At 52.2% G+C, this 24,739-nt stretch overlaps 12 protein-coding genes across 12 annotated transcripts; 4 read left to right on the top strand and 8 right to left on the bottom strand.

The window, feature by feature from the left end:
• The first annotated feature begins 339 nt into the window (after nt 1-339).
• Nucleotides 340-1,151, top strand: BO85DRAFT_454221 (molybdopterin synthase catalytic subunit). Its single transcript, XM_025661231.1, has 2 exons — nt 340-387; nt 462-1,151. The coding sequence occupies exon 2, from the start codon at nt 589-591 to the stop codon at nt 1,129-1,131; it is 543 nt and encodes a 180-aa protein (XP_025510083.1). The 5' UTR covers nt 340-387; nt 462-588; the 3' UTR covers nt 1,132-1,151.
• A 34-nt stretch (nt 1,152-1,185) lies between these two features.
• BO85DRAFT_454219 (SCO family protein) lies at nt 1,186-2,434 on the bottom strand. The gene is made up of 3 exons (XM_025661230.1): nt 1,880-2,434; nt 1,472-1,796; nt 1,186-1,397 (listed from the first exon to the last, which is right to left on the bottom strand). The coding sequence occupies exons 1-3, from the start codon at nt 2,339-2,341 to the stop codon at nt 1,276-1,278; spliced, it is 909 nt and encodes a 302-aa protein (XP_025510082.1). The 5' UTR covers nt 2,342-2,434; the 3' UTR covers nt 1,186-1,275.
• A 133-nt stretch (nt 2,435-2,567) lies between these two features.
• On the bottom strand, nt 2,568-6,384 carry BO85DRAFT_472856 (uncharacterized protein; the record flags this gene model as incomplete). The annotated part of the gene is made up of 3 exons (XM_025662584.1): nt 2,568-5,297; nt 5,646-5,694; nt 6,369-6,384. 3 exons carry the CDS (start codon nt 6,382-6,384, stop codon nt 2,993-2,995), a joined length of 2,370 nt encoding a protein of 789 aa, XP_025510081.1. The 3' UTR covers nt 2,568-2,992.
• Nucleotides 6,385-9,458: 3,074 nt separating this feature from the next.
• BO85DRAFT_208547 (uncharacterized protein) lies at nt 9,459-11,379 on the top strand. Its single transcript, XM_025654597.1, has one exon. The coding sequence runs from the start codon at nt 9,584-9,586 to the stop codon at nt 11,276-11,278; it is 1,695 nt and encodes a 564-aa protein (XP_025510080.1). The 5' UTR covers nt 9,459-9,583; the 3' UTR covers nt 11,279-11,379.
• Nucleotides 11,380-12,551: 1,172 nt separating this feature from the next.
• Nucleotides 12,552-13,198, bottom strand: BO85DRAFT_208543 (uncharacterized protein). Its single transcript, XM_025654596.1, has one exon. It carries the CDS (start codon nt 13,074-13,076, stop codon nt 12,597-12,599), a length of 480 nt encoding a protein of 159 aa, XP_025510079.1. The 5' UTR covers nt 13,077-13,198; the 3' UTR covers nt 12,552-12,596.
• BO85DRAFT_208539 (Yae1 family protein) lies at nt 13,048-13,835 on the bottom strand. The gene has a single exon (XM_025654595.1). It carries the CDS (start codon nt 13,745-13,747, stop codon nt 13,091-13,093), a length of 657 nt encoding a protein of 218 aa, XP_025510078.1. The 5' UTR covers nt 13,748-13,835; the 3' UTR covers nt 13,048-13,090.
• A 550-nt stretch (nt 13,836-14,385) lies between these two features.
• On the top strand, nt 14,386-15,267 carry BO85DRAFT_524558 (uncharacterized protein; the record flags this gene model as incomplete). The annotated part of the gene is made up of 1 exon (XM_025665422.1): nt 14,386-15,267. One exon carries the CDS (start codon nt 14,386-14,388, stop codon nt 15,265-15,267), a length of 882 nt encoding a protein of 293 aa, XP_025510077.1.
• On the bottom strand, nt 15,266-16,011 carry BO85DRAFT_208527 (uncharacterized protein). Its single transcript, XM_025654594.1, has 2 exons — nt 15,809-16,011; nt 15,266-15,731 (listed from the first exon to the last, which is right to left on the bottom strand). Exons 1-2 carry the CDS (start codon nt 15,944-15,946, stop codon nt 15,414-15,416), a joined length of 456 nt encoding a protein of 151 aa, XP_025510076.1. The 5' UTR covers nt 15,947-16,011; the 3' UTR covers nt 15,266-15,413.
• BO85DRAFT_524556 (SD08430p) lies at nt 15,944-18,352 on the bottom strand (the record flags this gene model as incomplete). Its single annotated transcript, XM_025665421.1, has 2 exons — nt 15,944-16,550; nt 16,602-18,352. The coding sequence occupies 2 exons, from the start codon at nt 18,350-18,352 to the stop codon at nt 16,211-16,213; spliced, it is 2,091 nt and encodes a 696-aa protein (XP_025510075.1). The 3' UTR covers nt 15,944-16,210.
• A 593-nt stretch (nt 18,353-18,945) lies between these two features.
• BO85DRAFT_454214 (uncharacterized protein) lies at nt 18,946-20,304 on the top strand. The gene is made up of 2 exons (XM_025661229.1): nt 18,946-19,058; nt 19,118-20,304. Exons 1-2 carry the CDS (start codon nt 19,010-19,012, stop codon nt 20,170-20,172), a joined length of 1,104 nt encoding a protein of 367 aa, XP_025510074.1. The 5' UTR covers nt 18,946-19,009; the 3' UTR covers nt 20,173-20,304.
• A 24-nt stretch (nt 20,305-20,328) lies between these two features.
• On the bottom strand, nt 20,329-22,342 carry BO85DRAFT_208483 (uncharacterized protein). The gene is made up of 2 exons (XM_025654593.1): nt 21,299-22,342; nt 20,329-21,250 (listed from the first exon to the last, which is right to left on the bottom strand). The coding sequence occupies exons 1-2, from the start codon at nt 22,199-22,201 to the stop codon at nt 20,600-20,602; spliced, it is 1,554 nt and encodes a 517-aa protein (XP_025510073.1). The 5' UTR covers nt 22,202-22,342; the 3' UTR covers nt 20,329-20,599.
• A 1,162-nt stretch (nt 22,343-23,504) lies between these two features.
• BO85DRAFT_454212 (putative esterase/lipase) lies at nt 23,505-24,467 on the bottom strand. The gene has a single exon (XM_025661228.1). The coding sequence runs from the start codon at nt 24,461-24,463 to the stop codon at nt 23,582-23,584; it is 882 nt and encodes a 293-aa protein (XP_025510072.1). The 5' UTR covers nt 24,464-24,467; the 3' UTR covers nt 23,505-23,581.
• Between the last annotated feature and the right edge of the window lie 272 nt (nt 24,468-24,739).

Here is a 24,739-nt window from a genome sequence, read left to right as displayed (position 1 = left end):
TGACAATAAGGAAGCTGGTACCAAGCTAAATAATGCTATGGTGAATCGAGTAAAAAAATCTGGCAGACGGGCTTATATGATACAATGTCAAAACAAAGTAGATCAAAACGATATACCGTCGTCTACAAAGCAGCAGGGATGACTTATATGTCTCAACATACAATTACATTAGTTGTATGCATTCTGCCGGCATTAAATACCAAGAAAACATTATGTCCGACAGCCGCTAACCGCTTTCGTGGCCCGTTTGCGCCTGTAAAGCCGAGCTGTGTTCACCGCCTTCCATCAGGGACCAGCTCCCCGCAGCATCTTCGGCGGGAGATAAGGCACGCCCGCTATCTAACATCCCAAAGCTGCTGGCACATTTCGCATTCACATTCTCATTCTGTATGGCATTCCACTGAGTCTCATCGCATTGGCTGTATCAACATACGCTAACCTTCTTCATTATACCCCTCAAGTCAGCATCCACTTCGTAAACACCATCCGCTCCCCACAAGCGGAACAAATACAGTCACAACTGGAGCCCATCAACCTCAATATATCCCACACAAGACCCCTCGCATTTATATCAAATCAACACCCACGATGTCATCCACAACACCCACCACCCAAACCGACCAAATACCACCCCACCTCGACCCCCAAACCTACCCCCGCACAACCACAAACCCCACCCTGAACACCCACATCACGCTAACCTACCACCCCCTCGATCCCACAAGCGCACTATCCAAGATCTCCTCCCCCAACGCCGGCGCAAACGTCCTCTTCCTCGGCACGACACGCAACTCCTTCGAAGACCGCCCCGTCGCGCAACTAAGCTACACCGCATACCCGCCTCTCGCGCTGAAGACGTTATCGAAGATCGCGGAGGACGCGGTGACGAAACATGAGCTGCTTGGTGTTGTAATTGGGCATCGGCTCGGAGACGTGCCGATTGGAGAGAGTAGCATTGTGATTGCGGTTAGTGCGGGACATCGCGGCGCGGCGTGGAGGGCTGGTGAGGAGGTGTTGGAGCTGTGTAAGGAGAAAGCAGAGATCTGGAAGAAAGAGGTGTTTGTGGATGGGCAGGGGGAGTGGAGGGCGAATAGGGATCGGGATGCGGAGGGGAAGTTAGTGCAGGGGTGAAACGGGATATAAGTCAGTAGGTGAGTGGTGGTCAAGACAATCAAAGGTGACGGGTGGAGAATGCTAATTGACAGTCTTATTTTACAATCACAGAGTAGGGTATTGTCTATGATACACATCGAGGCAGGCAGAGACCATCACCACTTAGTCCTTCTTAAGGGGCTTGCCCTCGCGCTTCCAGTCATTGATATGTTCCATGATCGTCCTCGTGGCCGACTCAGGCGTATCCTGACGACCGATGCACTCGACGAAGTCGTTATCGGGATCTGTCAAACAAACAAAAGTCAGCTTCAGCTTCCCCCAGCTGCAGGAAAAGAAAGAAAAGAAAAGAAAAACATACCCATCAGATAGAAATAGATGCTATGATCGACCAAATAATCCTCACCAGGCTTAATATCTCTCGGGGTACTGAAATACACCCGATACTGCTTGCAAACATGCTTAACCTCATCATACGTTCCCGTCAACCCAATAATATCAGGATGGAACTCCTTCAAATAAGCGCGCAGCACTTCAGGCGTATCTCTGGCAGGGTCACAAGTAATAAACACAGGCAAGAAAACATTCTCGCCCTTCGTAGCCTCCTTCACCTTATCAATAATCTCGGCCATCTTGTCCAACTCGTCGGGGCAAATATCAGGGCAGTGAGTGAATCCAAAATACACCTAACCCCCCAAAACCATGAACAAATTAGCCTCAATCCCAACCCCATGAAAAAAAAAAAAGAAGGTAAGGAAGGAATACTCACAAAACTATACCTCCCCTTCAAATCCTCCGCCGTAAACTCCTTCCCATCCAAATCCTTCAACGTAAACGGTCCTCCAACCTTCGGCTTCCCAACCCCCTTACTCATCTCCGCAATGCGCTTCCTCTCCAATCGCTCCTTCTCAACCCGGAAATAAATAATCATACCACCACCCGTCAAAACGAACAGCAGCGCCGCCTTCCACGAGAACGGACCCGTCGAGTTCCGCGCCTTCAATTGGCCCATTGTGCGCGCGCGAAGACAAGCCGGAGAGGTCGAAAAAGAGCGGCGGAGTAGTAGTCCTGCATTGCTGCTGCTGCTACTGCGGCTATTGATGTTGGTTGCTGCTCTGAGGTTCGCGGAGAAGAGACCGGTCGTCTTTGCGGTGGTGTGTTCGATTGGGGATAGGGCAGAGCGAGAGGTCCGCGTGAGGATCCGGCTCATGGATCTCATTGTTGATGCCATTGTTGTTGTTGTTGTTTGCCCGGGTTGGGGAGGGGGAGGGCTGGTGCACGGAGTTTTCTGGCGTTTGAGGTAGGTGTGGTTTTCGGAGTCCGCGGCGGAGGTTTGGATGTTCGAGACAGCTGCTCGGTCCGGAGGATTGGTTTTCTGGATGGGGTTTAGTGTCTGCGCCTTAGGCATACGAGGATTACTTCCGTGTCACGTGTATTTTGGTGCGGGCTAATGGGTTATAGGACTTTTTCGATTCATCTATAGAATTGGATGTAAACCACACGTAGGGCTCTATATCCATAGTTTGAGAAGACATTAAGAGTTGTAAAATTACAAATATTACACCCGACCTCCTGTCCAATGACGCCGGACCTGTCAAATGCACTGCGCGAGTGGAGCAGTCGTACATGCTTGCTATGCAATTTATTGCTCGCCGGGAAGTATGGTCGCCGAAGGAACAAGGGCACGTAGGTTAATATAATGGAACAGTAAAGTAAGAAGGAGAGAAACCGATGAAGCGAAAACGACAGGTGGTATTTTGACACGGTTCGTGGCGTAAAGACAATGCGAGACTTGGTATAAACGAAAAGAAATGAAGCAAATGCATCTTTTGCCCCCGAAGGTTGTTGAAAGATGGTATGTACGGAGGAAGTCGGGAGTATTTCACTGTACACTTCGACTGGCTAAGCTGGCCCGACTGGGAGTCGTCCGTGGTTCCTCTTCTTCGATTACATCGCTGAGGCGCGTAGGATGACGATGGCGCGGGGTTACGGACTCCCAACCTGTCCCTACACCCCATCCCGAGCCGCTATAATCGACAGACTGGGTGTAGCCTCCATAGAGAGGTCCGGATGTTGTGGGCATAGAACTGGGTGGGTATCCGCCTTCCTCTACTGACCCATGCTCATACTCGTCGCTCGCTTCGGACATGGCAGGTTGGTAAGCAGTTGGCTGGCCCTGCGGGTTGCGGCGGTAGCTGCTGCCGGCCTCTTCTTCTCCTTGCTCGCTACTAGCAACGCTGGGGCCGTAGGAGCGGTCATCATTCTCAGACGTTGGCCGAGCTGGATATGCGGCACCCTGCTCATAGAAATGTCCAGGATATTGTCTCTGAGCTTCCGGAGATGATGATGGAGGTTCCTGAATGGGCCGATGCCCTTCCACAAAAGGATCGGTGCCGGTTGGGGATGCAGGAGTTTCATAGTATTGACCTTCCGTCACCGCTGTGGTTCTCGCGGCGCTCTCACCACTTGCGTATGGGCTTTCTCGGGTTGGCGGGCGATTGGTATTATGTCGACTGGCGGGGCCTGGGATCATCGGTACGACCTGTACACCTCCGACTAATGTAGGTTCTCCATTCCGGAGGGATGTAGTGCGGTCGCGTTCTTCTTGTTCGCGCCGACCCAATTCTTCCCATGCGCGGCGGGCCTCGTCTTTAGAAATTTGCAACTCACGGCGCATTTCTTTCAGCAGCTCTTCGGCGCGTGACTTGTCGCTCTCTGCTTTTTGCAGTGAAGTGAGAGCATCAGACCGAGCTTGTCTCTCAGTCCTAACCTGCCTCTCGAGCTCCGCTAACAACTCTTTTGAGCGTTCTTGTTCAGCACGAGTGTCAAAGAACCAACGCTGGAACTTCCGCTCTGATGAGGCCCGCAGGCGTTGCAACTCGACAACAGCATGGAAGAGGTTGGCTCCAGCGGCAGAAAGGTCCGTCACTTGACGCGCCATTTGTTGATTAAGAGGATCGCGCTCGAGCGCTTCATTATTCTGCTCCAGCTTGCGGATCCAGTAACCAGTCAAACCCTCCCAGTGGGACGAGAGTGTTTCCCATCGTTCGAAGGCGTGAGGAAACGGAATTCTACGAGATTGTTGTTGGGCTTGGGAACTTGGCTGTTCAGACGCCGCCTGAGCTGCCTGCTTGGACCACCCGGCAGAGCTCTGCGGGGCAGCCTGAGGCTGTTGAGATGCACTGGGCTGCCCAGCCGAGGTAGTCGGCCTCAGCGGTCCATGTGCACCACCAGTTCCAGGGGTAGACGCAGAGACTTGAGGCTCTGGTCGTTTCGTGGTTGTGGAAGACCGCTCTGGGATTTGCGTCCTTCGTTGCGAGTTTCTGTCACCGGCAACGCCAGCAGCATAAGCTGGACCGGGCCTATTCTGCTCCTGTTGCTGTCTGCGCTCGATGTCATCCTGCTCCCTATCCCTCGCCTCCTGCTCTGCTTTCTTGCGAGCCTCTCGATCCCGACGTTGCCTCATGATATCCGTGGGCGTCCGCAAACCACTTGCAGGGTGTGGGTTGACAGGGACCGGACCTTGAGTGGCGCGAGTAGATCCATTCTGAGTACGGCCATTGGCTCCAAAGCCTGACGGACCGGGGGCACCCGCGACGTCAGACATGGGCGCATTCACTTCTTCCCAGTCTAACGTAAACGGAATTGGTTTGCGGAGTGCTTCCTCCAAGGTCCAGAGAATAGCAGACGCGGTGCGCGGGGAGACACTGGTTGTCCTATGGGGCCAGTACGATTCACCTGGTCGCCGGGAGGATTCCTCTTCCGAGTCGGCCTCTTCGTCGTCTTCTTCGGTTTGCGCCTCAGACAGTGCTGGACGCAGAGCAGCGAGACCACTTTGGTGTTCCGAAACGGGTCGCACGACCACCGGTATAGTCTGTTCTACGTGAGATGGCCTTCCGGAACCATATACGGACGGAGGTCGCTGGGAAAGTCTGGCTGTTCTCCGCAATGAACGAGTGCTTCCGACAGCGCTCGAGGGTCGAAGTGACGGATGATGGGTAGAGTCAGGAAGGACACGGGAAGCAGCCTGCTGCTGGCGTTGCGGTGAAAGGGTCGTAAATGTTGTAGGGTCGTTAACGTCGTAGGTCTCGTCAAAGTCGGCGCGATTGCGATGAGACACCGCTGAAGATGGAGGATGCTGAAACGGGATATGCGACGACAACGTGGGTGCGAATTGGGATTCGGCCCTCACAGAATGGGACCAGGAACGAGAGCCCTGCAACCAGACGTGGGGTTTGACAGCGTGTCAGGAGAAATATGCACAGCTCCAGCAGTATCTAGCACTATCCAGCACACAAAAGATGAACCCGCCGCTGTGTATGTCCGATGGGTTAGCACAAAGAATGCTGCACAGTGGGTATTTTCATTCGAAACACGACAGAATACAGAATAGTAATGGGGCGCGTGGAAGCAGTTCAGAGCGAGCCACGCAGATTGAGGGTGAGAGGGGACTTTGAAGGCAGTGGCTGGTCGAATAAGGAGACGCCGTCGCAGAATTACGATGGCTGGGAAATCGGGAAGACAGTTGCAGCGACGGGATCTTACCTGTACCAGGAAGCGCCCTGCAGACCGCAACGAGCACCGCTAGAGGCTCGTAGCAGTCATGGAGCAGAGCAAGAAAGCCCAATGGCTCCCGCGGAGGATTCAAGGCCGGGTAGCAGCGGTCTGAGTTGTATGAACAACAGCTAACTGTGAGGCGGGCGACGGAGGGTGGAAAAGGAAGGGAAATTGAAACGGGAAAAGATCGGGAAAATCGACGAGGAGCGCGTTGTCAGTCACGCCGGGCACCCAAAAAAAAAAATAAAAAATCCACCCTCCCGATCGATGAAATAGACTGATTCTCTGGATCTGCACTACCACCCCCAACTGCACCAGATTCAGTCTCTGATGTTCGCCGCAGGCACTTAAGAAGGATGGTTGACCCGCCGATGGCCGTGATTCACAACACTGCAGGCCAAGATAATTCTTACCACACGCCTTACCTTCCCACCTTCAATGTACAAAAGGTCGCACAGATAGACTACGATGATTCAGATGGCCCGTTGGTTGGACAACAAACTAATTGTCTACCCAAGGTGAATCAATTGGTTTTTATTTAGGCAATTCATGTCTCTCTGTGTCTTCCGAAGCCCTGTTGCCTCATCAAGTTATAGCAATGAAATCATCCATCGAACGAATTTCCTAGTCGTTCGCTCTCCCCTCCACTAGAGATAGACACTGTGCTTCACAGTACTCTAAGATGATGATATCAAACCCACTCCATATGTATTGCATCATGGCCCCGTCGGAAAAGACATATATATATAGAAACCAACGCTAGTCCAAGCTTCGTCGTATTAATGGCCCAATCCCTAGCGGGTGTGCTGGCAATTCCTGATTGGGGTTCAACTTAGTTCCACGCCATGATTAGGTAGCTGCCAACTAGCACCGCCATGTACCTGGCCAGTGGCCCAGGTACTGAATCAGGTCTCTGGCATACTTTCGGTAGTTCAGGCCGTCATTTCTTGCTGGAGAAGCCTCTCGATCTCGAAGCCTAAAGGAAAGAGGCCCCTTGATGATCTGTGCTAGAGTTTTCAGAGCCTGGATACGGCCAGGGCCGGCTGTCGAATCAACTCCACTCTGGGTCCATCTAAAAAGCACAGACCCGGTGGTGATGACGATGGAGCGTTGGCTTATTCCTCCACGGTCGCACAATAAGCGGTACAACCACACGGAAAATATATCAACAAGGGTTTCTCGGAAGGGGAGTAAGTAAATGTGATGGATCAGTTCTGTCTCGTTTCCTACGAGACCAGAGCAATTGCTGAACCAGGGCGCCTTCGTGGGGAGGGGCTATAGGTTCTATAAAACAGGATTTCCGCGTTGATCGTGGGGTCCAGGTGCAATTTCAGCCTCTTGGTGGAAATTGGACTTGTGAACACTCGGGGTTATAGCTGAAGGGTTAGATTTTGCAAAAGGACGAGCAATAGGCAAGGGCCTTCTGAGTCGGGTATTAATTGAGTTCAAGGGAGGCAATCCGTCCGACCCGGTTTCAGACCTGTCGAGATTCCTTGCAGTAAGTCTCACCACTCTAACAAAACAGCCACTCTTGACTAGAATAGTTACATAACGTTTTCTCGGCCTTCGGTAATGCTTGAATAACATTCAAATCCGTTTGTACATCCAATTCATGATGTTTCGGAAATGATTCAGAAGTCCAGCGGGGAGACAATCCAAGGACAAGGCAAATAGTGACTGTTATTGCCTGAGCACAAGTAGTCAGCTGAGCTTGATCCCATGCAAGTAAACGAATACTAGCTGCTCAATGATGCGTCAGGATCGTGCGCCTTCATCCCGAATTACCCGTGAAGAAGCATCAATAAACTATGCAAAAGAACTCCGGGAGGCGTCGATAATTATGACTGGCAAGAAACGTTGGCGCTTCTGCGTTAACATCCATAAGGGGAAACTAGAGCCAGCTTAAAGACCTGCCCTATTACACCTACAATGGCCTACACACAAAACATTTCTCACTACACCGAATTGGTGTGCAAAATGACCCCAATGCATACCCGGCGGAGCAGTTGTGGGAGAGATGCATGAGTAAATGCAAAACCGCATCGTCATGCACAGGTCCGGGAATGCGGGCCATGCAACTTCGTGCTTCCCCGACGGTCTAGATGTCTGCTAAATTTGTACGACAAAGTCTCGTAAAGCCGCACTGTCAGTCACTCGAGCCGCCACAGGCCCGAGGCTAGAGTGGCCATACTCAAAGTAAACGCAAATGGGCATGATGCGATCAGTGATCAGTCTAGACAAAACGAGGGCAAGGTATGGATGTGTTGATAGAAGATGCTTTGCCAGACAGACAGGAAAGATACGGCATGGTTGAGTTTCCAATGACATGCTATTGGGCGGTTTTACTCTTGTGGTGAGGGTAACAGTTTGCAAGGACGATTGCTGCCGATAGATGCACATTATGCCAAACCCTAATCTCAGACGAGAGAAATCACTTTCACCGACTTCAGGTTCAGAAACTGGCTGGTTCAAGGACAGGAGCTAGGGAGTCTATTGCGGTAAAAGAGCCAATATTCTGCAGACCTCACAGCAAGGACTTGAGTATGTACCAAGTCCAGCAGAGCGGCAAGCCAGCCGTTTCGGAGAATAAATGCGTGGGGGGCAAGACCTTCTTATACCCAGACAACCACCTCTTAGAAAACGACTAAACTCAATCGATCAGTTACAACGGAAAGATCTCCGGCCTTCCAATGCCTGAACTGCAGTATCCGCAGCAACCTGGAATTCTGGAATGCGGGTCGTGGCATGATCTTTGTATAGCCAATTGCCAAAGACCAGTTGCGTCAGATGGGATCTGCTCCGAACTTGAGCTCTGGCACTGAAAAACTATGTCGGAAACTTCGACTAAGAAGATAGTTTCTTTGACAGTCTGGTCTACTTATCGCTCGAGGTTAATGAGCGGAAGAATGACCCGCAACAAAGAGATGGGAGGTCACGGATGACAAGGCCAGACCCAAAGATCGGCTGCCGATCGGCCACCAGAGCCGTGGTTGAGTCCGGCATGTCCTGCCTCTACTATCCGCGACCACCTCTCTACTGCTTCCTTCTTTGAGACCAGGTTCCTGGGAACAGACCCCAGCCTGTATCCACGGCTCTGGAATTGCCGGCATAATTCAGAACAGTGTCTACGCAGGTTCCTCGAAATCTCACTGACAGCAAAGGCAGGCCTCATTCAACAAGGGCCTGTGGTATCGCTAGCCGCGCTTACTAGCGGGACAATCATGCAGGACCGGTCGACTGTATGCATGCAGGCCCTATTTTTGCGCTGCCAAACCTGAACATTGGGAGTAGATAGCGGATGATAATGGAGGCACGCCCCTGGACCTCAGCTGACAAGCCCACAATGCTTTCGAATCGCAACGCTGCAGAGAGCGATTGTTGACGTTATACCATTCTCAGGCCGAGTCTGAAACTCCAGGGAAACTGCACAAGGTTATAATGCCGAGTCAGAAAACCAGGACCCCGCGTCAACAAAGTTGCGGATCGGGATTCCGGGGCCTCCCTTGCTCCAGCGTCTATGGTCTGCCGCCTTGCTGCACATCCCCATCCCTACCGAAGGAGACCATGTAAGGTCTGATAGGTCCTCAGAGTCAGTGCGCTCGGACGTTCGAGCTTTGTTTACGCCTTTCTGCATTGGCATGCGCCGGGGCTCCTCCCCGACCTAGCCACCATCCAGCAATGGGGCTGCCCTAGGCCAGGATAGGCATCACTGTTATTTTTTGGGGAAGAGATGTATAAACATATCCCCTCCGCCCTTGACCCTTTCTTCGTTTCTGGCCATCCTCATTCCTTCGTTTGTACCTAGTCTCTCCTTTGAACCTGTATGAACTGCATCCGTCCCTTTCATTTCTGAATGAAGTTTCTGCGTGTCTGAATGCACCACATCAAATTCACACCGGCGTCATAATCATAGCCCATGGCTGACGGATATAATCGGCCTCCCGGCGATTCCAACGCCTTTCATAGCTGCCGGAACCGATCACAGACTGCAAGCATTCTGCCCACAGCTACGCCGCCTAGGAAGCGGGCATCATCATTCTATACTGTTAGAGGGCCAGAGATTGTTGACGAGTCGACACCTGATCCATTCTACCTGGAGCATACTCCAGGAGGCGCCTCTCCCTGGGGCAATCGTCGACCGGGTAGTCGCGATGTGAGAGGCAGTGAAGAAGGTAATCCGTATTCAATGATATCCTCGGTGTATTCCAAAGACATTCCCTTTGCTGTCACTGCACGCGGTGAATCTGCGAGATTGCGATCCAACAACAACCGATCTACCCTGTCTGTGGTCGAGCTAGAACATCAACTTGGTCTTCAGCAAGTTGCATCATCCCGTCCTTGGGGAACAGCTTCTGGGCATCACGACCACAGTTCGTTCAGTTCAGTGCAGACCGAAGCTACACCAGACTTGACACCAAGCAGCTCCTTCTCATCCAATTACTCTGCTCCCATCTATCCTGACAACTCCCTCCCCGCGGTAGAGTCTCTGCCAGTGCACGCCCCTCCCATCCCGCCCAGTCCTAGGCACAACGTATATCCTTACTCGTCCACTCCCTTGAACCAGTCGCAAGTAACTTTGTGTACACAGCCCTCTACGCCTGTACGACAAGGACGACCGCATACAGCGACGCCTAACGCGTCGTCCGATACCCTGGTCATGCACCAAGGAGACAGTCACGATCCTCCCTCCCATCGTGGGAAGCCATTGCCATCTTTACCTAATGGAGCCCGGAATGGCATTGCCCATAGCGGCAGGAAGGGGCCCCCTCCACCAATCCGGCCTCCTATTGCTCCGTCAATGATCTCTCCCCCGTCTCGCATCAACCCCGTGACTATGGAGCCACACGCCACTCATTTTGAAAAAGCAATGTTTATACCTTCAAATGATTGTCCGAGTCCTGTACCTAGTCCCAGTCCAGGGTCGCCCTTGCTTGAACGCTATCCCACCGCCAGCTCAGCGCGTGATCGTCCATCCACCTCAGCGTCACGACCAGCTTACTGCGAACAGTCAGTCTGGGAATCCGACTCGGACACCGAGTCGGTCGATCCCAAGTCGCTGTCCAAGAAGCCAATGGACAAGTTGAAGAAGGTTCGCAGTCGAGTGCATCTAAGGGTAGCCAAGTCGGCGCCAAAGCTTCAACCTCCGCAGACACCCAACAGTCAGCACAGCAATCATTTGGAGAAGTTCTCTTCCATGCCCGATCAACCCCCAGAGGATCTCTGCCCGTCTCCCGCGCGGAAAACCGTCAAGGCGCGGTCACGAGAGGCTCTGCGGCCAGCGGCTGAGACCTTGCGACTGGTTGCCCCATCTACGACTTCTCTAGTACCACCGCAGTCGAGACGCGGCAGCGGTCAAGCGCGCACCATTGACATTGACCGAACAACTGCAGCTGCAATGCAAGCGAAGTCACGACGCCGACCCCGGTCTGACTCGAAGAAGTCACTTTCCCCGGAGCGTGAAAAAGTGTGCACCCTCTGTCGCGAAGAGCGATCCGACAAGGCCATCCTGTCCCTAGCACGACCTCCACTCTATAAACGGGTGTGGGAGTCATTGCGTGTGCTGGGCTGTCATGGCGACATTACACCTCCTCGGTCCCGCAGACCCATGTAGTTATTCCCGATCCTTTTTATGTTCTCATTCCTGTTCGAAAACAAAAAGTCCTATACGGCGTTAAATGATGTACGGCTATTTGCTACGATCTACCAAAAACCACCCTTACGGCCCTGTCCGACGATACTGAATGGATCGCCATGATTGATCTAATGTTTATGACGCTGAACGCAAAACGACCCGCCAAAATCCCTACCGGCGGATGATGACAATCCACATATATATGATGGATGCACGGCACCATCCATGCCCATGTCCAATCAATGACCTGACGAGACGAATATCCCCTGAGATGGAAATCTCACCGGTAGTCTCGAAACGATGCAATGCAATGCGAACGCGCTGCGATGATTCATGTAACGATGAGGCAACGAACGAACTGATTACGATAGTTGGTCTCATACCACTCTTTTTTCTCACTTACTGATTTATGCTGATGCCTGTCTGTACTTGTGTCCATCATGACACCCATTTCCTTGTCTGTCTGTCTGTCTATCTATCTATCTATCTATCTACTGTCACTCATTCCTAAACCACCCACACTCGCTCACTACCCACTATTGCTTGCAATTGCCCGCACGGGCGCGCCTGTCACTCACACTCCATACTACATCAATTACTGAGCTCTTCTCACACTATACCATAAACATACATACCATATACAAATAACAAAGAAAACCACATTCACCACACCCAATGAATTTCCCATTCCTCACCGTAGCCATCCATCCATCCATCCATCCATCCATCCATCCATCCATCCATACCTCATGAATTGACCGACACCATGTCCTCTTTCCCAATACGAACAAACCAAAACAAACGGAACCACAAAGGCCCAGATTCCTACCTACTGTAAAGAATTCTTCATCGGCATGTGTGGGGTTTTTCCAGCGAGGGGTACCGAAGTGAAAATCTACTCAGTCCCTGGTTTTATCCCATCCCTTGGAGCAAGCAATGCGATGCGGCCGCGGACTAGCTCGGCTTACTAGGGATGTCCGTCCATCCATCCCTTGAAGAAATGAGGGATGATCTGGCTACTACTGAATTTTTCTTCAACCATGAGAGTGAGTGAGTGAAGTGACTCGCATCATAAAACCGGTTTTGGGCGGGCGGCCTTGGTGGATTCGATTTTGTTAGTTTAGTACTTTTGTGAAATTCGGTTGAATGGTTGGTTGGTTGGTTGGTTGATTTGGGTCTTGTGCATAAGGTTTTTGTCTATCGTATCTAGCTAGGAACTTTCTTTGTATAGATGGATGGATGGATAGGTAGGTAGGTTAGGCTTAGTGGTGGCTTGGAACGAACACCACTCATTATTTCACAAACTATTTCTAACACCATGTAGATAGATAGATATTATCTGTCTTTTGCGGCACAACGACATACACTCAACGTAGTCATCCACATCCAGCGTGAATCTAACCACCACCCAGCCCATAGCTGCACAAAACGCCATGCAAGCAAAGTCCCCTCCGTACCTTGCAGCCACGTCCCGTCTCGACCATCCGGCCATCCTGTCCTGCCGTCCCGACAGCAGCAGGGGAGGGAGCCAGCCAGGTAGCCATCCCGAGACCAGACCCCGACGTATGTATGCAGTCTCGAAGCACTGCATACAAGCCAAGACTGCCTGCCGGCAAACAAGCAAGCAAAGCAGGGAAATTCCTGCTGCTGGGTCTCCTGGAAAAATAATCCAGGCTAGGCTGACATCGCCCCGATCCTCTAGTTGAATCCCGACAGCCGCAAGGGCCCGCCAGGAAACAAAAATGAGAGGTGAGAGAAGGATAAAAAAAAGTACCATCCATAATCACCCATTCAGCTCTCCTCCACCTCCTTGTCTTCAACAGCAGCAGTAGTATCCTTCATCTCCAACGCATCCATATTCTCCTCCCACCTCGGCACCCTCACTTTCTCCTCCCACTTCCCTATCGCCCCCTCACCCTGTCTCCCCAATCTAATCTCAGCTTTCTCCCCCTCCGAAATTTCCTTCTCACTGATCCCCTCGAATACCTTTCGCACATCCAACTCCTTTACGGCCTGTTGGTACAACGCTAGTATCTCCGCACGCTTGGCTTGGCGTTCCTCGTCGGTAATTGTAGGAGTAGAAGTGGTAGAAGTGGCGGTGCCATTGGTGCTGGTAGCACCCTTCCGACCACCCGCCGAAGGCAGCTTCTTCACCACGGCTTTCTGGCTCTCGTCGTACCCGCGTAGCACGCCCTCGAGAATACCGAGGATCGTACCGGCGCGCATGCCGAGTTGGGCGCCGATGGGGAAACCAGCGTCGAAGCCAGCTTGGACATGGGAGGTTTTGGAGGCGCTGATGCCGTCGCGGTAGCCGGCTGTGACGTGTTGGCGGCGGAGGGAGGGGAGGTCGGAGGGTTCGGTGGTGGTCGTGGTGCTGGGAGGGTGGGGATGGGAGTGGTGGGTTGTGGGTGGGGGGGAGGAGCCGAAGATGTCGTCGAGGGTGGACATACTGGTTTGTAGTTTATTGATTGTAGAGGTGTAATTTGTGATTTGTTTGTATGTAAAATGAGAAGTGGTGATGGTGGTGTTGGCGTTGGTGTTTGGAGAAAAATTTGGGCGGGGAAGTGATGAGATGAGATGATCGGCTGGCGGGGTGGGTCGGGGTTGGTGGGGTTTAATCTATTATCTACTACAGAGTATATCTATCAGGGCATGAGCTGGTCTGATTATTGCAATAGATTTAAAAATTAAAATATCGCTATGATTTGGGCTGATTGATATACTATTATTTCAATTATTAGGTACCTGTGTTCGTCTATGGTACATCCCCTCAGTTCATCAGGGCTGCATCGCGACTAAATCCTTTGACACAATCCCAGCAATAATAATAGGCCAACTAAACCGTTCTAACCAGCGGAACATAAGGTCATACGACCGATCCCGTTTCGGAGCCTGATTTTAAATGAGTGATCTTCCTTATTTATATTCGAAGCTATCCAAGCACAAGTCTCAGCCCAACTTTCTTTATCCCATTGACTCTCTATATATATCCTGCACAGAACTACTCCAATTCTTACCCATATATCCTCCTACTTGCTTACTACTACTACTCATCCACTTAATACCTTCTTCAATAGACAAATACAATGCGCCCCTCGACCCGCCTCCTCATCCTCACCACACCCCCAATCATCCTAACCTACACCACGCACCGCTACCTCTGCACCCTCGAAGCCAAATACCCCCCCATCGACCCAACCACCACCACCAGCCTCGCTCTCCGCACCCCGAGCAATCCAACAACCCAGCACTGTCCCGAAGTTGACGTCTACGAGGCCAGACACATACCAGTGAAATCACTTCTAAAGCGATACTCCACACTTCTCCAATCCCATCCCAAAACCCATGACTCCACCACAACCAACAAAGCAACCCTAACCAACGCCTGGATCCTCACCTTCCTCAACACCAAACCCTTAATAGTCGAAGGCAGCCTCGTCGGCCTAATCAAGAATAAATCCTACAGTCCCGGGGATACGGGCCTGACTAACCCGGAGTTCATACCTACATCGACACCTACAACCACATCTTCACTCACATATAAACTCTCATCCCTATTCATCACCCCCAAACCCCAAAACCCAGCCTACCCAATAGAACAAGAAAAAAGAAGCGACCGCTCCCTCCTCAACTCCGTCTTCACAATCCAACAAACCTCCTCCCCCACAACAGGCCTCCTACTCTCATGGCACATGCCCGACGAACCGCGCCTCTTCTTCGAGAAAATCGCCCGATGGGGATACCCCTGGCGACTGATGAGCGGGGGGCGACACGAGCTCAGCATCTCAGAGGTATATGTATATGAGGGAGAAGAAGTAGTCGATGTACGATTCGCCTCGGCACATGATTATGAGGTTATAAGTGACGAAGAACCGACGCAGAAGATAGTTCCTGCTTGGGTGGGGAGGTTGCATCGCGGGTATGCGAGGGCGTTGGTGGATTGGGCCGTGAGGGATTTGGATGCTTAATTAATCTAATTTGACTAGTCGTGACAATCTCCGCTCTGTATATATATACCATATTCATATTTAGTATATCTAGTACATATTCATCTCATCTCATCTCAAACATCACCATCACGCATCAACCATCTACTGAAGTCTGAATAGAGAGATCAACAATCCCCCCAATGCTCCACAACCCTCCACCCCATCCACCCCCAATACTTAACACAAACCTCCCACCCATCGCGAATCACCTCTACCCTTCCAGTGCCATGCCCACTACTTTCACATACATCATACAGACATAAATCGTATGTCGTCGCGCCGGGACTCTTCCACGAGAAGGTGTCCACCGCGGACACATTCACGCTGGAATCGAGGGTCTGGCACCCATCTGCTGTGCCTGAGACGCCTTGCCGGTGGAAGAGTGATAGCTCGAAGCTGGTGGTGTTGGGGTCGCAGCCTGGTGAGAAGAGGCGGAGGTCCCACTGTATATACCATTGTAGTGGGGTGATGTTAGTGTGGGGGGATATAACAGTTTTGGGGGAAGGGAGGGGAGGCGAACGTTTTTGTAACGGAGGGTTTCTAAGGAGGAGGTGTATGCTGTTGGGAGGAAGAGGAGGAGGGTGGTAGTGGTTAGAGTGGGGAGGAGGGTGAACTTCATTTTTGATACTAAGGAGTAATAATCACAGTAATTATTCATGGGAAGTTAGAGGAAATGGGAGGAGGCTGGGCTGTCTATATTTATATCATACAGACAGACCCTGCAGATCAGGCACGCTAGTGCTTCACATCTCCGCTAATGCAGGGATCCGGACCAAAAAGCGAACGAACCATGGGCTCGCTTACCCTCGCACAAAGTGTCATCTGGATACTTTCAATGCATCCGTCTGATTCTTCATTCATGTCTAGACTCTTCTTGAAGGTTTTTATGCTATATTTAAAATACATCATGGAAACGGACTGGCTAGTGTCTGCCCGGGGTTAATCTCCAAGCCCGGAGTGGCAGACCCTGCAGTTTCAAAACAGCCGGCCGGATGAAGAAGAAAAATGTCACTACGCCAATCAACACACACAGGATGTTCGTCGTGTAGTATCCGTCGTGTTGAACGTGGCAGGTGCCTCCTCCGTTGACGCAGCGCGTCCGGTCAGGCTCTAGTGCACATGAGAAGGCCTCCGTGACGAGGTCACCCTTCAGTTTCTCGGACGGTGGTGGCACCGTTGGTGGAACACACGTTGCCTCGGTGAACATGTCCACTAGCTTGAGGATGAAGTATCGAGGGAATGTACCGCCCAGGTTGGAGACACTGTTAGATAATTAGTAGAGGTCTATTGAATGATAGGGTAATAAAACTTACGTTGCGAGCATTGTCATGTAGGTACCGCCAATGCTTGGGTCAGCGATGCGCGCATGGAATGCACTCACCGCCACAAACATCACCGTGTTCATGAATGTCGAAAACACATGCTCTCCAATCACGGTCAGTAGGTACCAGAACGGGACCTGCTCAGCCGACGGGAAGATCATCACCGTGATCTGGGCCAGGACGGCTGCCGCCAGTCGTCCGATGAACGCCCAGCACCACAGCCGCATGGGCGTGTACTCCGTCGACCACTTGCCAGCGTAGTATCCCAGCCCGATTTCAAAAGGAAAGTCTATCAATACCACTAGCGCCATGTTGTCTTGGCCGAATCCCTTGTCCAACAGCTTCAGACTTGTTACGCCGTCGTTGGCTTGGAAACCAATCTTGGCGATCAGATGGACCAGGATGATAGTGTGAATGTTCTTAAGCTTCAGCACATTCCACATACTGCGGTACACGTCCATGATGCTATCGCGTTCATGTGTCCGGTCTTCCTTCTTCATGACGGCCAGACAAGTCGTCACAACTAGATAAGCCCAGCCCCAGAACTTCAAGTACGTGCCCAGCGACAGCAATCCACCTTCCGCAGGAACGGCCCGGAACCAGCGGTTTGCAAAGTCGGCCGAGTTGAAGGCCAAAAACACAGTGTAGGACAGGAAGTGGCCGGCTGTCAATCCCACCGTCTGGGCAGTCGATGCGTAGGAGATATTCGGGGGCGACATGAGGGTAATTGCCCATCCATCGACCGCAATATCCTGCGTAGCGCAGAAGAACACCAGCAAAAACCACCAGTATGTAAAGTTCCAGACGCCAGCACCACCATTGGCGCCCGCCTGCTGCATCATCTCTTCAATGCGTCCGCCGAGATAGATCATGGCCAATCCGGCGATGACCTGGATGGGGGTGATCCAACTCTTGCGCCTGCCGAACCGCCGGCTCCAGATGGCATCCACGATAGGGCTCCAAAGCAGCTTCAACGAGTAGGGGTAGGATGCGAGTGAGAAGACACCGATTTGACCGTACGACAGGTACGGCTTCAGTAGGAAAGGGACGGATCCGGTGGCCAGCCCCATGGGGATACCCTGGAGGAAGTATAGCACACACAGCAGCAGAAAGTTTCTCCGGTCGCTGGCGGGCAGATTCGCGAAAGAGGTCGTTGTCATGGCGGGCGTTTGCGGGGTCATTGGAGGATCTTGGTCGAGAGTGAAACTAGGACGTGACATGAGGCGATTCGCCCGAGCGGACGTAGACTCGACAGAGGTGTCCCTCTTTCGCATCTCGATGGAGGAATCCATACTGTCGCTCGCGTAGCCGTTCTGGCCCGTCGCTATGGTCAAGGAGGGCTTGGAGCGGCGTTTCAAGACCGTGCGGCCTTTGCGCTTCATGGGTGATTTGCCACGATGGGAGGGAGCGTGTGGGTGTCGTGAGTGTAGAGAGTGACTGGGGGAATCCGAATCGGAGTCGTCGGGGTCAGATGGTGAAGGCGAGAAAACGGCGGAGGGTTCGGGGCGATAGTCAGAGAGGTGGTCTGTGTAATGCAAAGGATGGTGGTGTTCACGCGTGTCGGTGCTGCATGCTAGAGACTGGAGTTCCACCTCCTGAGGACGATCCGCTGCGGAATGACGATGTTCGTAGGAAGAGTAGGGATCCGCAGGGTCATGGAGGGAGGAAGAAGCGGAGAAAGGGGGAAGACGGGAAGAGGGAGACGAAGGAAGGACTGGAACAGGCCGGGATGAGGCATCCATTCGACGTGGTGGAGAGAGGCGAGTGAACTTTGAGGCAAGCTGGCCTCAAGCGTCAAGCTTGTTTGTCCACAGCTGCTTGGCTGGAACCGGCGATGGCTCCCTTGTGATTGGCTGTGGTCAGCCGTCATTATTAATGTTGCGCATTAAGGGCCTGGCGATCCCTCCATGCGTTGATTCTTCAGATGCAGATGGAATTAGTACCTTAAGTAAAGATCTCGTGCTGGGGTAATCCTGTGACAACAGAGCCTCCAATTATGACGACTCATAGCTACAACTTATTATCCTCTCCACCATAATGTTCAATACTTATACAATGCAGTAACAATAACAACTCTATTCAACATACACCTCAATAGCTTATTCAGGGATAAACATTCAACTCTCCTCCCCTCCCCCCAAAAGCAAGGACTAAGCAAATACCCAGCCGACCCAGCACGGTGGATCACAGACCAGGATACAATTTCACCCGCCAATCGAACTGCAACCTTGAAAGGAGCCGCGGGCCCGGGATCCCCCCTCACGTGATGCAGCTCCTGTCAACAAACACCGCCTATCACCACCACCAAGCATAGTAGTCGTAGCCATCTCCGCCCGAGCTCCATCACCACTAAACCCTCCACCACCTAAATAACAAACAATATCCTCTATCCCTCGAAAATGGACACCGACGACCTCGACTCCGAAATTTCCTCCATCCGCGCAGAAAGTCCGTCCCCCAAGCCTCTAATCCCCCACCCACAGACAACCAACTAACCCACCCGCTAGTCTGTACCCTCCAACACCGCCGTCGCATCCTAACAAGCAGCCTCCTCTCCTCGCGCACACTGCAACGCCTCTCCAAATCCCAACCACCAACCCTCGCCTCCCAACAACACCAACAACAACAATGGACCGACATCTCCCCCCTAATCCAAAGCACCTCGACGCACGCGCAAACAAACCACCACCGCATCGCCTTCTCCACAACCACCTTCCCCTTCACTGACCCCTCACCAACCTCCGAGTCCCCCAACCTCCTCGGCATCCGAATAGACATTTGCGCGCGCGACGGAACATACACAAAACCATACTACATTCTCCTCCGACGGATATCCCCCAAGACACCCCAAGATGAAGGGAAGAAGAGGGAAGTGCGCGTACACAAGCATACCGTTCCGGCGGTGGTGGATATGAGGAAATTGGAGAGGGTGTTTTTACCGGCTTCAACCGCTCTAAATACTTCCCAGGATGGGGAAGAAGACGCGATGATGGACGAGGATCAGGAACAGGAGCGACAGCTCAAACCATGGAAACACAAGACGCCCAAACAGGATCTCAAGTCCTTCGTACGGGAAGTGCGCAAGCAACTAGTCGTGTGGCATTTACGGTGTGATGCGGTGCGCTATTTGCGAGAAACGTTGGGTGTTGTGAGACGCGGGGTCAATGATGATGATGCTATCTATGAGGATGATGAGAGGCCGTGGGAAAGGAATATTCTTGGCCCTAATGCTTCTACGACGGCGGCGACTGGAGGTAGTGGTGCCGGGGAGGAGACGCGCATAGCGAAGAATGAGCTGGGGATTGTCTCGTTGGCGCCGACGGCGTTGGAGACGGTCTATGTGCGGGTGGAGTGGGAGGATGGGCGCGTGGGGAGGTTCAAGATCTCGAATACGGGAGTGGTGGAACGGGCGGTGGTGATTGGGGATAGTGGGAGAGATAAGCAGACGGAGGGGGTTATTACGGGAGGGGATGGGAGGGTTGAGACGTTGTTGGAGAGGTTGGGGAAGCGTCGTGGCAGTGGGAAAGAGGTTGGGTCTGCTTCGCCGGTTTCTGATGTGTAATTGACGAATACATGGGTTTTCTGTGTTATTGGCGTTTACTGGGTGCATGACTAGCGAGCTGTGCTTTTAGATACTCCAGAATTGGTTAGAATTTATCCTTTCATATTATGACTGATCGTCCTATTGAAAACATAAAGCAAGGTCTATTATAAAGGGGAATATCCACTATCAACGCTATGCACATGAATGAACCTGTATAAAAGCGGCTGTCGTATATGATGCTGGATGCTCGCTCCTGAACGACACCAGGCAGCGACAGAAGAGATGTAACGAAAGATCAAGGAGTGACAAGAAAGTAATTAATTACAAAAAAATGTAGAAAGGGTAGTGAGTATATGAGACATTAGTGTAGTATATAGGAACTGCATATATGCATGATGAGACCGAGGGAAAAAGGAAAGGGTATCACTTAGGCATCACATCGTAATCAAAGCACCTGTCCCCCTCTCTTGTGGTGCACCGGTCCCTCATCACCGCTGGCAGATCCTGTCTGGTCGGTCACGCAAATGGCCGAGTCACGCGTTTCATAATGCGAGTCGCTGAACGACAAAGGGGGCAGCGGCCCGTACGGCTGCCCGTGTTGCACTTCCAGTTTCTTTCGCAAGATGGCTTCTTCCAGGGTCCAGCGGTGTCGTAACCTCGACTTTTTGGCGTCAAATGCTTGTAAAATGTCTGCTTCTTCCTGCTGATGCTTCTGCTGCATCCGCGCAAACTCCAGGGCATGCTTGTCGATCAGATCGTCCAGCTCTCTTTCCATTCGCGCGATGGCTTCCTGGAGTCGCAGTTCTTGGCGGTCGCGCAACACCTTGATCTTGGCTTGATGCAGTTGGTCCATGGTGTTGTGATCGTGATACTCTTGTGCCAACTGAGCTTTGTGTTGCGCGGTGAACTTGCGACTCGGCACTGTGTCTGCTTTCGATCCGGATACGGGCGATGGCGGCGGGCTCGAGTTGTTAAAGAACCCTTCCATGTATTTGATGCGCGTGCGCGAGTTCAGTTTCGCGCGTTCGAATTCTCGCATTTGCTCCATTTCCACTGTAAGTTGTCGTTCCTCCATGCGGATGGCATCGGCCGTGTTCTGCAAAGGTCAGTAAGTATGATACAGCCATTAGTGATAGTGACGGACCTTCTCGCGCTTCTTTTCTTCCGTGCGCTTGTTCTCTGCAAGCTGGTCCGTAACGATAGTCTGCTGTCTCCGTCGCAGTTGTGCCATGAATGCATCCTGAAAAGCATTATGCCGGTTCATCTCCGCTATATGGGACTCGCGCATCTGGTATAATTGTGTATCATCCAAGCTTCGCTGCATCGATTCATTGTCGAAGACAGGAATCTCCAGCCTGAGAACCTGTTTATCATCCGTGGCGGAATCGTTATTTTGTGCTTCCGACGGTTTCGACTCGATATATACTCGTTCGACGCCTTTTTCGCCTTTAGCGACGGTGATCTGCGCGGCGGGCGGAAGGAGGACGGGGGATGGCGATCGCTTTTTCCTAAAATGGATCTTCCCGATTGCCGACTTGAGCGTTGATTTTCTTCTTTCCCTTTTATCCGCGGAGGTCATGCTAAACATTGATGCACGGTTCCCGGGAGGCCTAGCGGCTAGGCTATCTATCCCCGGCGCCAACCTTCCCTCAAAAGAGCTATAAGATGTCGGCCGAGTAGACATGGACGCGAATGACCGAGTGCTGCCAGCCTGGACAGGCTCGGAGGCGACGGTAAAATCGGAGAGGGACGAGGCAAGTTGATCGATATGCGGCGGGGTCTCGAGGGACGGAATGACTTCGTAGGTTGAGTTTCGATCGGTCGAGGAGCCGGAGGATCTGATGGGAGATGACAAGTCCACCATACCGGAGGCAATGGATGCAGCCAGAGATGTCACCACCTCGACTTCCGGCACCTTTAGCCCCAGTTGACGTGCATCCTCCACCAATTTTCGTTGTCGCGCCGTTTCTGATTCCTCGGAAGGTAGAAGAAGAACTTCAGTGCGGTACCGAGACTCGTCGACCTCGGTGAAATATATCGGCTCCATGATGCAATTGGCGATGGGCGGGATCGTTAATCACACATGGAGCATGTATCCCGGCAAAAATTGACACTAATAACAATAACGCCGATAGGCAGATCGAAAATGCAGAAAATGGGCAGTACGAAATAATAAAGTAGAAAAGAGAAAAGGGGTTCAAGTATCAACGACGCGAATCGCGAGACGCTAGAAGGCTCGTCCACAGTACTAGAAGCACGGTGGACGAGATGGAGGCGCTCAAGAGCAGCATCCGACTTGCGGGGAGGGGCGAAATCTGGAAAGAGACGGGATGGGAGAAGGAGAGGGAAAGGAGGGCGACTCGTCGACTGAGGACGGAGGAGTCCAAAGAGGAGGGAATGAGCTAATGAGAGAGAGGATTACTCTGCGGCGGGCCAACAGCGAGCAGCAGAGGCAATGCGACAACCTGATTTGGGCCTCAAGTTCGTTATTGTTATTATTGCGACCCACGGCCCGCCTGACCGATTCTTCCTCATTAAACGGCGGCGGAGGCCCAGTGGTAAATCTGCTGCATCCACTATGGGGGGTGGGCTGGTGGTATGCTTTAGTGTGTATGGGGGATCGTTGCAGAATCAGCACGTTGATTATCGCGGCACTTTTTTCTTTTTCTTTTATTTTACTCAGAAGGTAAATATTTAACCATATTCCCTGTCACCAGAAGAGAGAAAAAGGGAGAAAAAGGCAACATAAGTTGATAATAGTCATTGTTGAATCTGACACAAAGTGACCAACCAGGCTGTCAGCCATGTTACCTTCAACCTCGGGACCGACTCAGGCACCAGGGCGTGGATACGTTACCCGCGTAATCCTCATACCTCCTTCCCCATTTTGCCTTGGCAAACCGCCCGTCACTTCTGAAACAACCCCCTCAATCGGGCCATGATGTAGGGTATAGGGTAGGGCCACTGAGTGTCAGCCGCCCACCACAGTGACCACACAGCGTCAACCGCGGTTTCAGCCACTGCAACACCATGGCTTAAGGTCAGGAACCGCCGCTTCAGGATCCCACGCGGTCTGTTATAAGGATTGGCATGGCGGCCCACTGTTCCTGAATTTTTTGTTTTTCCAGACCCTTCTCTCATCACGCTTTTTTCCTGCTCGTCCAGTAGCATGCTGATCAATTGAAACCGATGGGGACCGGTAGTTGCTGGGTCGCTTCCTAGTGCCAGACTAGGCAGGAGGGGTGGTGATGGTGGTCTGATGTTTCCATGGATGGCTTGAGTCTTAACCATCCTGATAACTGACCATCTTCACCGCTTTTTACCTCACGCTACACATTAAGAAAGCGAGGTTGCGATACAGAAAATCACGTTTTGTGTAGATATGTGTCTATGATACATCTCTTGAGAGTTGAGACAGTACAGATATCTACCTCGACAACATGGCTGCTGCCATGGCATATGTCTTCTCTCTTGCATCAGCCTGCACCGTTCCCGGGCGAGCAGATTTATCCCAGCCGTGATTGCAGCTCTGCATCCGCTGCCGCACCACCTCCTTCCCCGGTTCCTTGGCAATCTTCTCCGCCAGCGCCTCCGCCTCAGGCGCCAAGTTGTCGCAGGCCGCACTGACAATCATCACCCGCGCAGGGAATCGGTCGGCACTAGCATAGAGCGGCGAGATTCTCGGGTCACGGGTATCATATGCAGCATGCGTGTAACACCTGTCAAAGATCTTCGAGATTACAGCGGGGATCGCTCTGCCTGAAGTATCCGGTGCGGTCTTCAACGCCGGATTCGTATGCAGGTCCACCACGGGATAGACCGCCAGAACGGAGTGGAAGGTGTCTGGCGGAAACAGGTTGGCTGCAGCAGCCAGGGAGAGATTACCACCCGCACTGAACCCCGACAAAGAGACACGGCTAAGATCGAATTTCTCGGGCTGTCCCAGAACCCACTTGGCCACATCCTCGGCATCGTTGAGAGCTGCGGGGAAGGGATTCTCGGGTGCTAGGCGGTATTGGACATCGAGGACTGTCCGGTCGGTTTCGTGACTCATCTGGCGACAGAATGCATCGTCGGCTCCGTGACGAGGGAGCATGAACCCACTGCCGTGGAAGTTGATCAACACGGGGGTCGGCCCTGTGGATGCGGTTGCATTTCGGTAGACGTGCGCTTTGATAGTCCGTCCTGAATCGCGTGACGGAATCTGATAGACGTCATCGGGCGTAGCTTGCGTATTTTTCTCGGGGGCGATGAATCGCCTAATCAAGAACGCAAGAAATTTGTAGTAAAGGTAAACGATGGAGAACATTGCGGGGTTGTTTGCCGTTTGCCGAGGAAGACAAACAGGCACGAAAGGTGAGCTAAGCCAAAAAGCAATTGCAGCACTGCTGTAAGTACTAAGTAGATGCTCAGGAGGAGACAGGGCATGAATACGTAGGAAAGTCGCTCCAATTTAATTTCCCCTATCTATCTCGCTCGCTCCACCGGAGGATGACGAAATATTCGCGTGGCTATCGCGAGCGCCATTTTTGGTCGGTTCCACTAACGGGCCACGATTCCACTAACCACCCATTCCACCAAAAGC

Source organism: Aspergillus piperis (assembly GCF_003184755.1).
Source record: "Aspergillus piperis CBS 112811 unplaced genomic scaffold BO85scaffold_34, whole genome shotgun sequence".
NCBI lineage: Eukaryota > Fungi > Ascomycota > Eurotiomycetes > Eurotiales > Aspergillaceae > Aspergillus > Aspergillus piperis.
Note: the sequence above shows the minus strand (reverse complement) of the source record. Positions and strands in the feature narration are given on the sequence as shown.

Excerpts from the sequence above, each read along its gene's own strand:
- BO85DRAFT_454221 (XM_025661231.1), top strand. The coding sequence starts at position 589 with ATGTCATCCACAACACCCACCACCCAAACCGACCAAATACCACCCCAC.
- BO85DRAFT_454219 (XM_025661230.1), bottom strand. The coding sequence starts at position 2,341 with ATGGCATCAACAATGAGATCCATGAGCCGGATCCTCACGCGGACCTCT. Across the intron at positions 1,797-1,879 it reads TGAAGGGGAGGTATAGTTTT|GTGTATTTTGGATTCACTCA; the intron begins GTGAGTATTCCT and ends TTGGGGGGTTAG. Across the intron at positions 1,398-1,471 it reads CATCTATTTCTATCTGATGG|ATCCCGATAACGACTTCGTC; the intron begins GTATGTTTTTCT and ends TTTGTTTGACAG.
- BO85DRAFT_208547 (XM_025654597.1), top strand. The coding sequence starts at position 9,584 with ATGGCTGACGGATATAATCGGCCTCCCGGCGATTCCAACGCCTTTCAT.
- BO85DRAFT_208543 (XM_025654596.1), bottom strand. The coding sequence starts at position 13,076 with ATGGTACTTTTTTTTATCCTTCTCTCACCTCTCATTTTTGTTTCCTGG.
- BO85DRAFT_208539 (XM_025654595.1), bottom strand. The coding sequence starts at position 13,747 with ATGTCCACCCTCGACGACATCTTCGGCTCCTCCCCCCCACCCACAACC.
- BO85DRAFT_208527 (XM_025654594.1), bottom strand. The coding sequence starts at position 15,946 with ATGAATAATTACTGTGATTATTACTCCTTAGTATCAAAAATGAAGTTC. Across the intron at positions 15,732-15,808 it reads AAACCCTCCGTTACAAAAAC|TGGGACCTCCGCCTCTTCTC; the intron begins GTTCGCCTCCCC and ends TGGTATATACAG.
- BO85DRAFT_454214 (XM_025661229.1), top strand. The coding sequence starts at position 19,010 with ATGGACACCGACGACCTCGACTCCGAAATTTCCTCCATCCGCGCAGAA. Across the intron at positions 19,059-19,117 it reads TTCCTCCATCCGCGCAGAAA|TCTGTACCCTCCAACACCGC; the intron begins GTCCGTCCCCCA and ends CCCACCCGCTAG.
- BO85DRAFT_208483 (XM_025654593.1), bottom strand. The coding sequence starts at position 22,201 with ATGGAGCCGATATATTTCACCGAGGTCGACGAGTCTCGGTACCGCACT. Across the intron at positions 21,251-21,298 it reads AAGAAAAGAAGCGCGAGAAG|AACACGGCCGATGCCATCCG; the intron begins GTCCGTCACTAT and ends TGACCTTTGCAG.
- BO85DRAFT_454212 (XM_025661228.1), bottom strand. The coding sequence starts at position 24,463 with ATGTTCTCCATCGTTTACCTTTACTACAAATTTCTTGCGTTCTTGATT.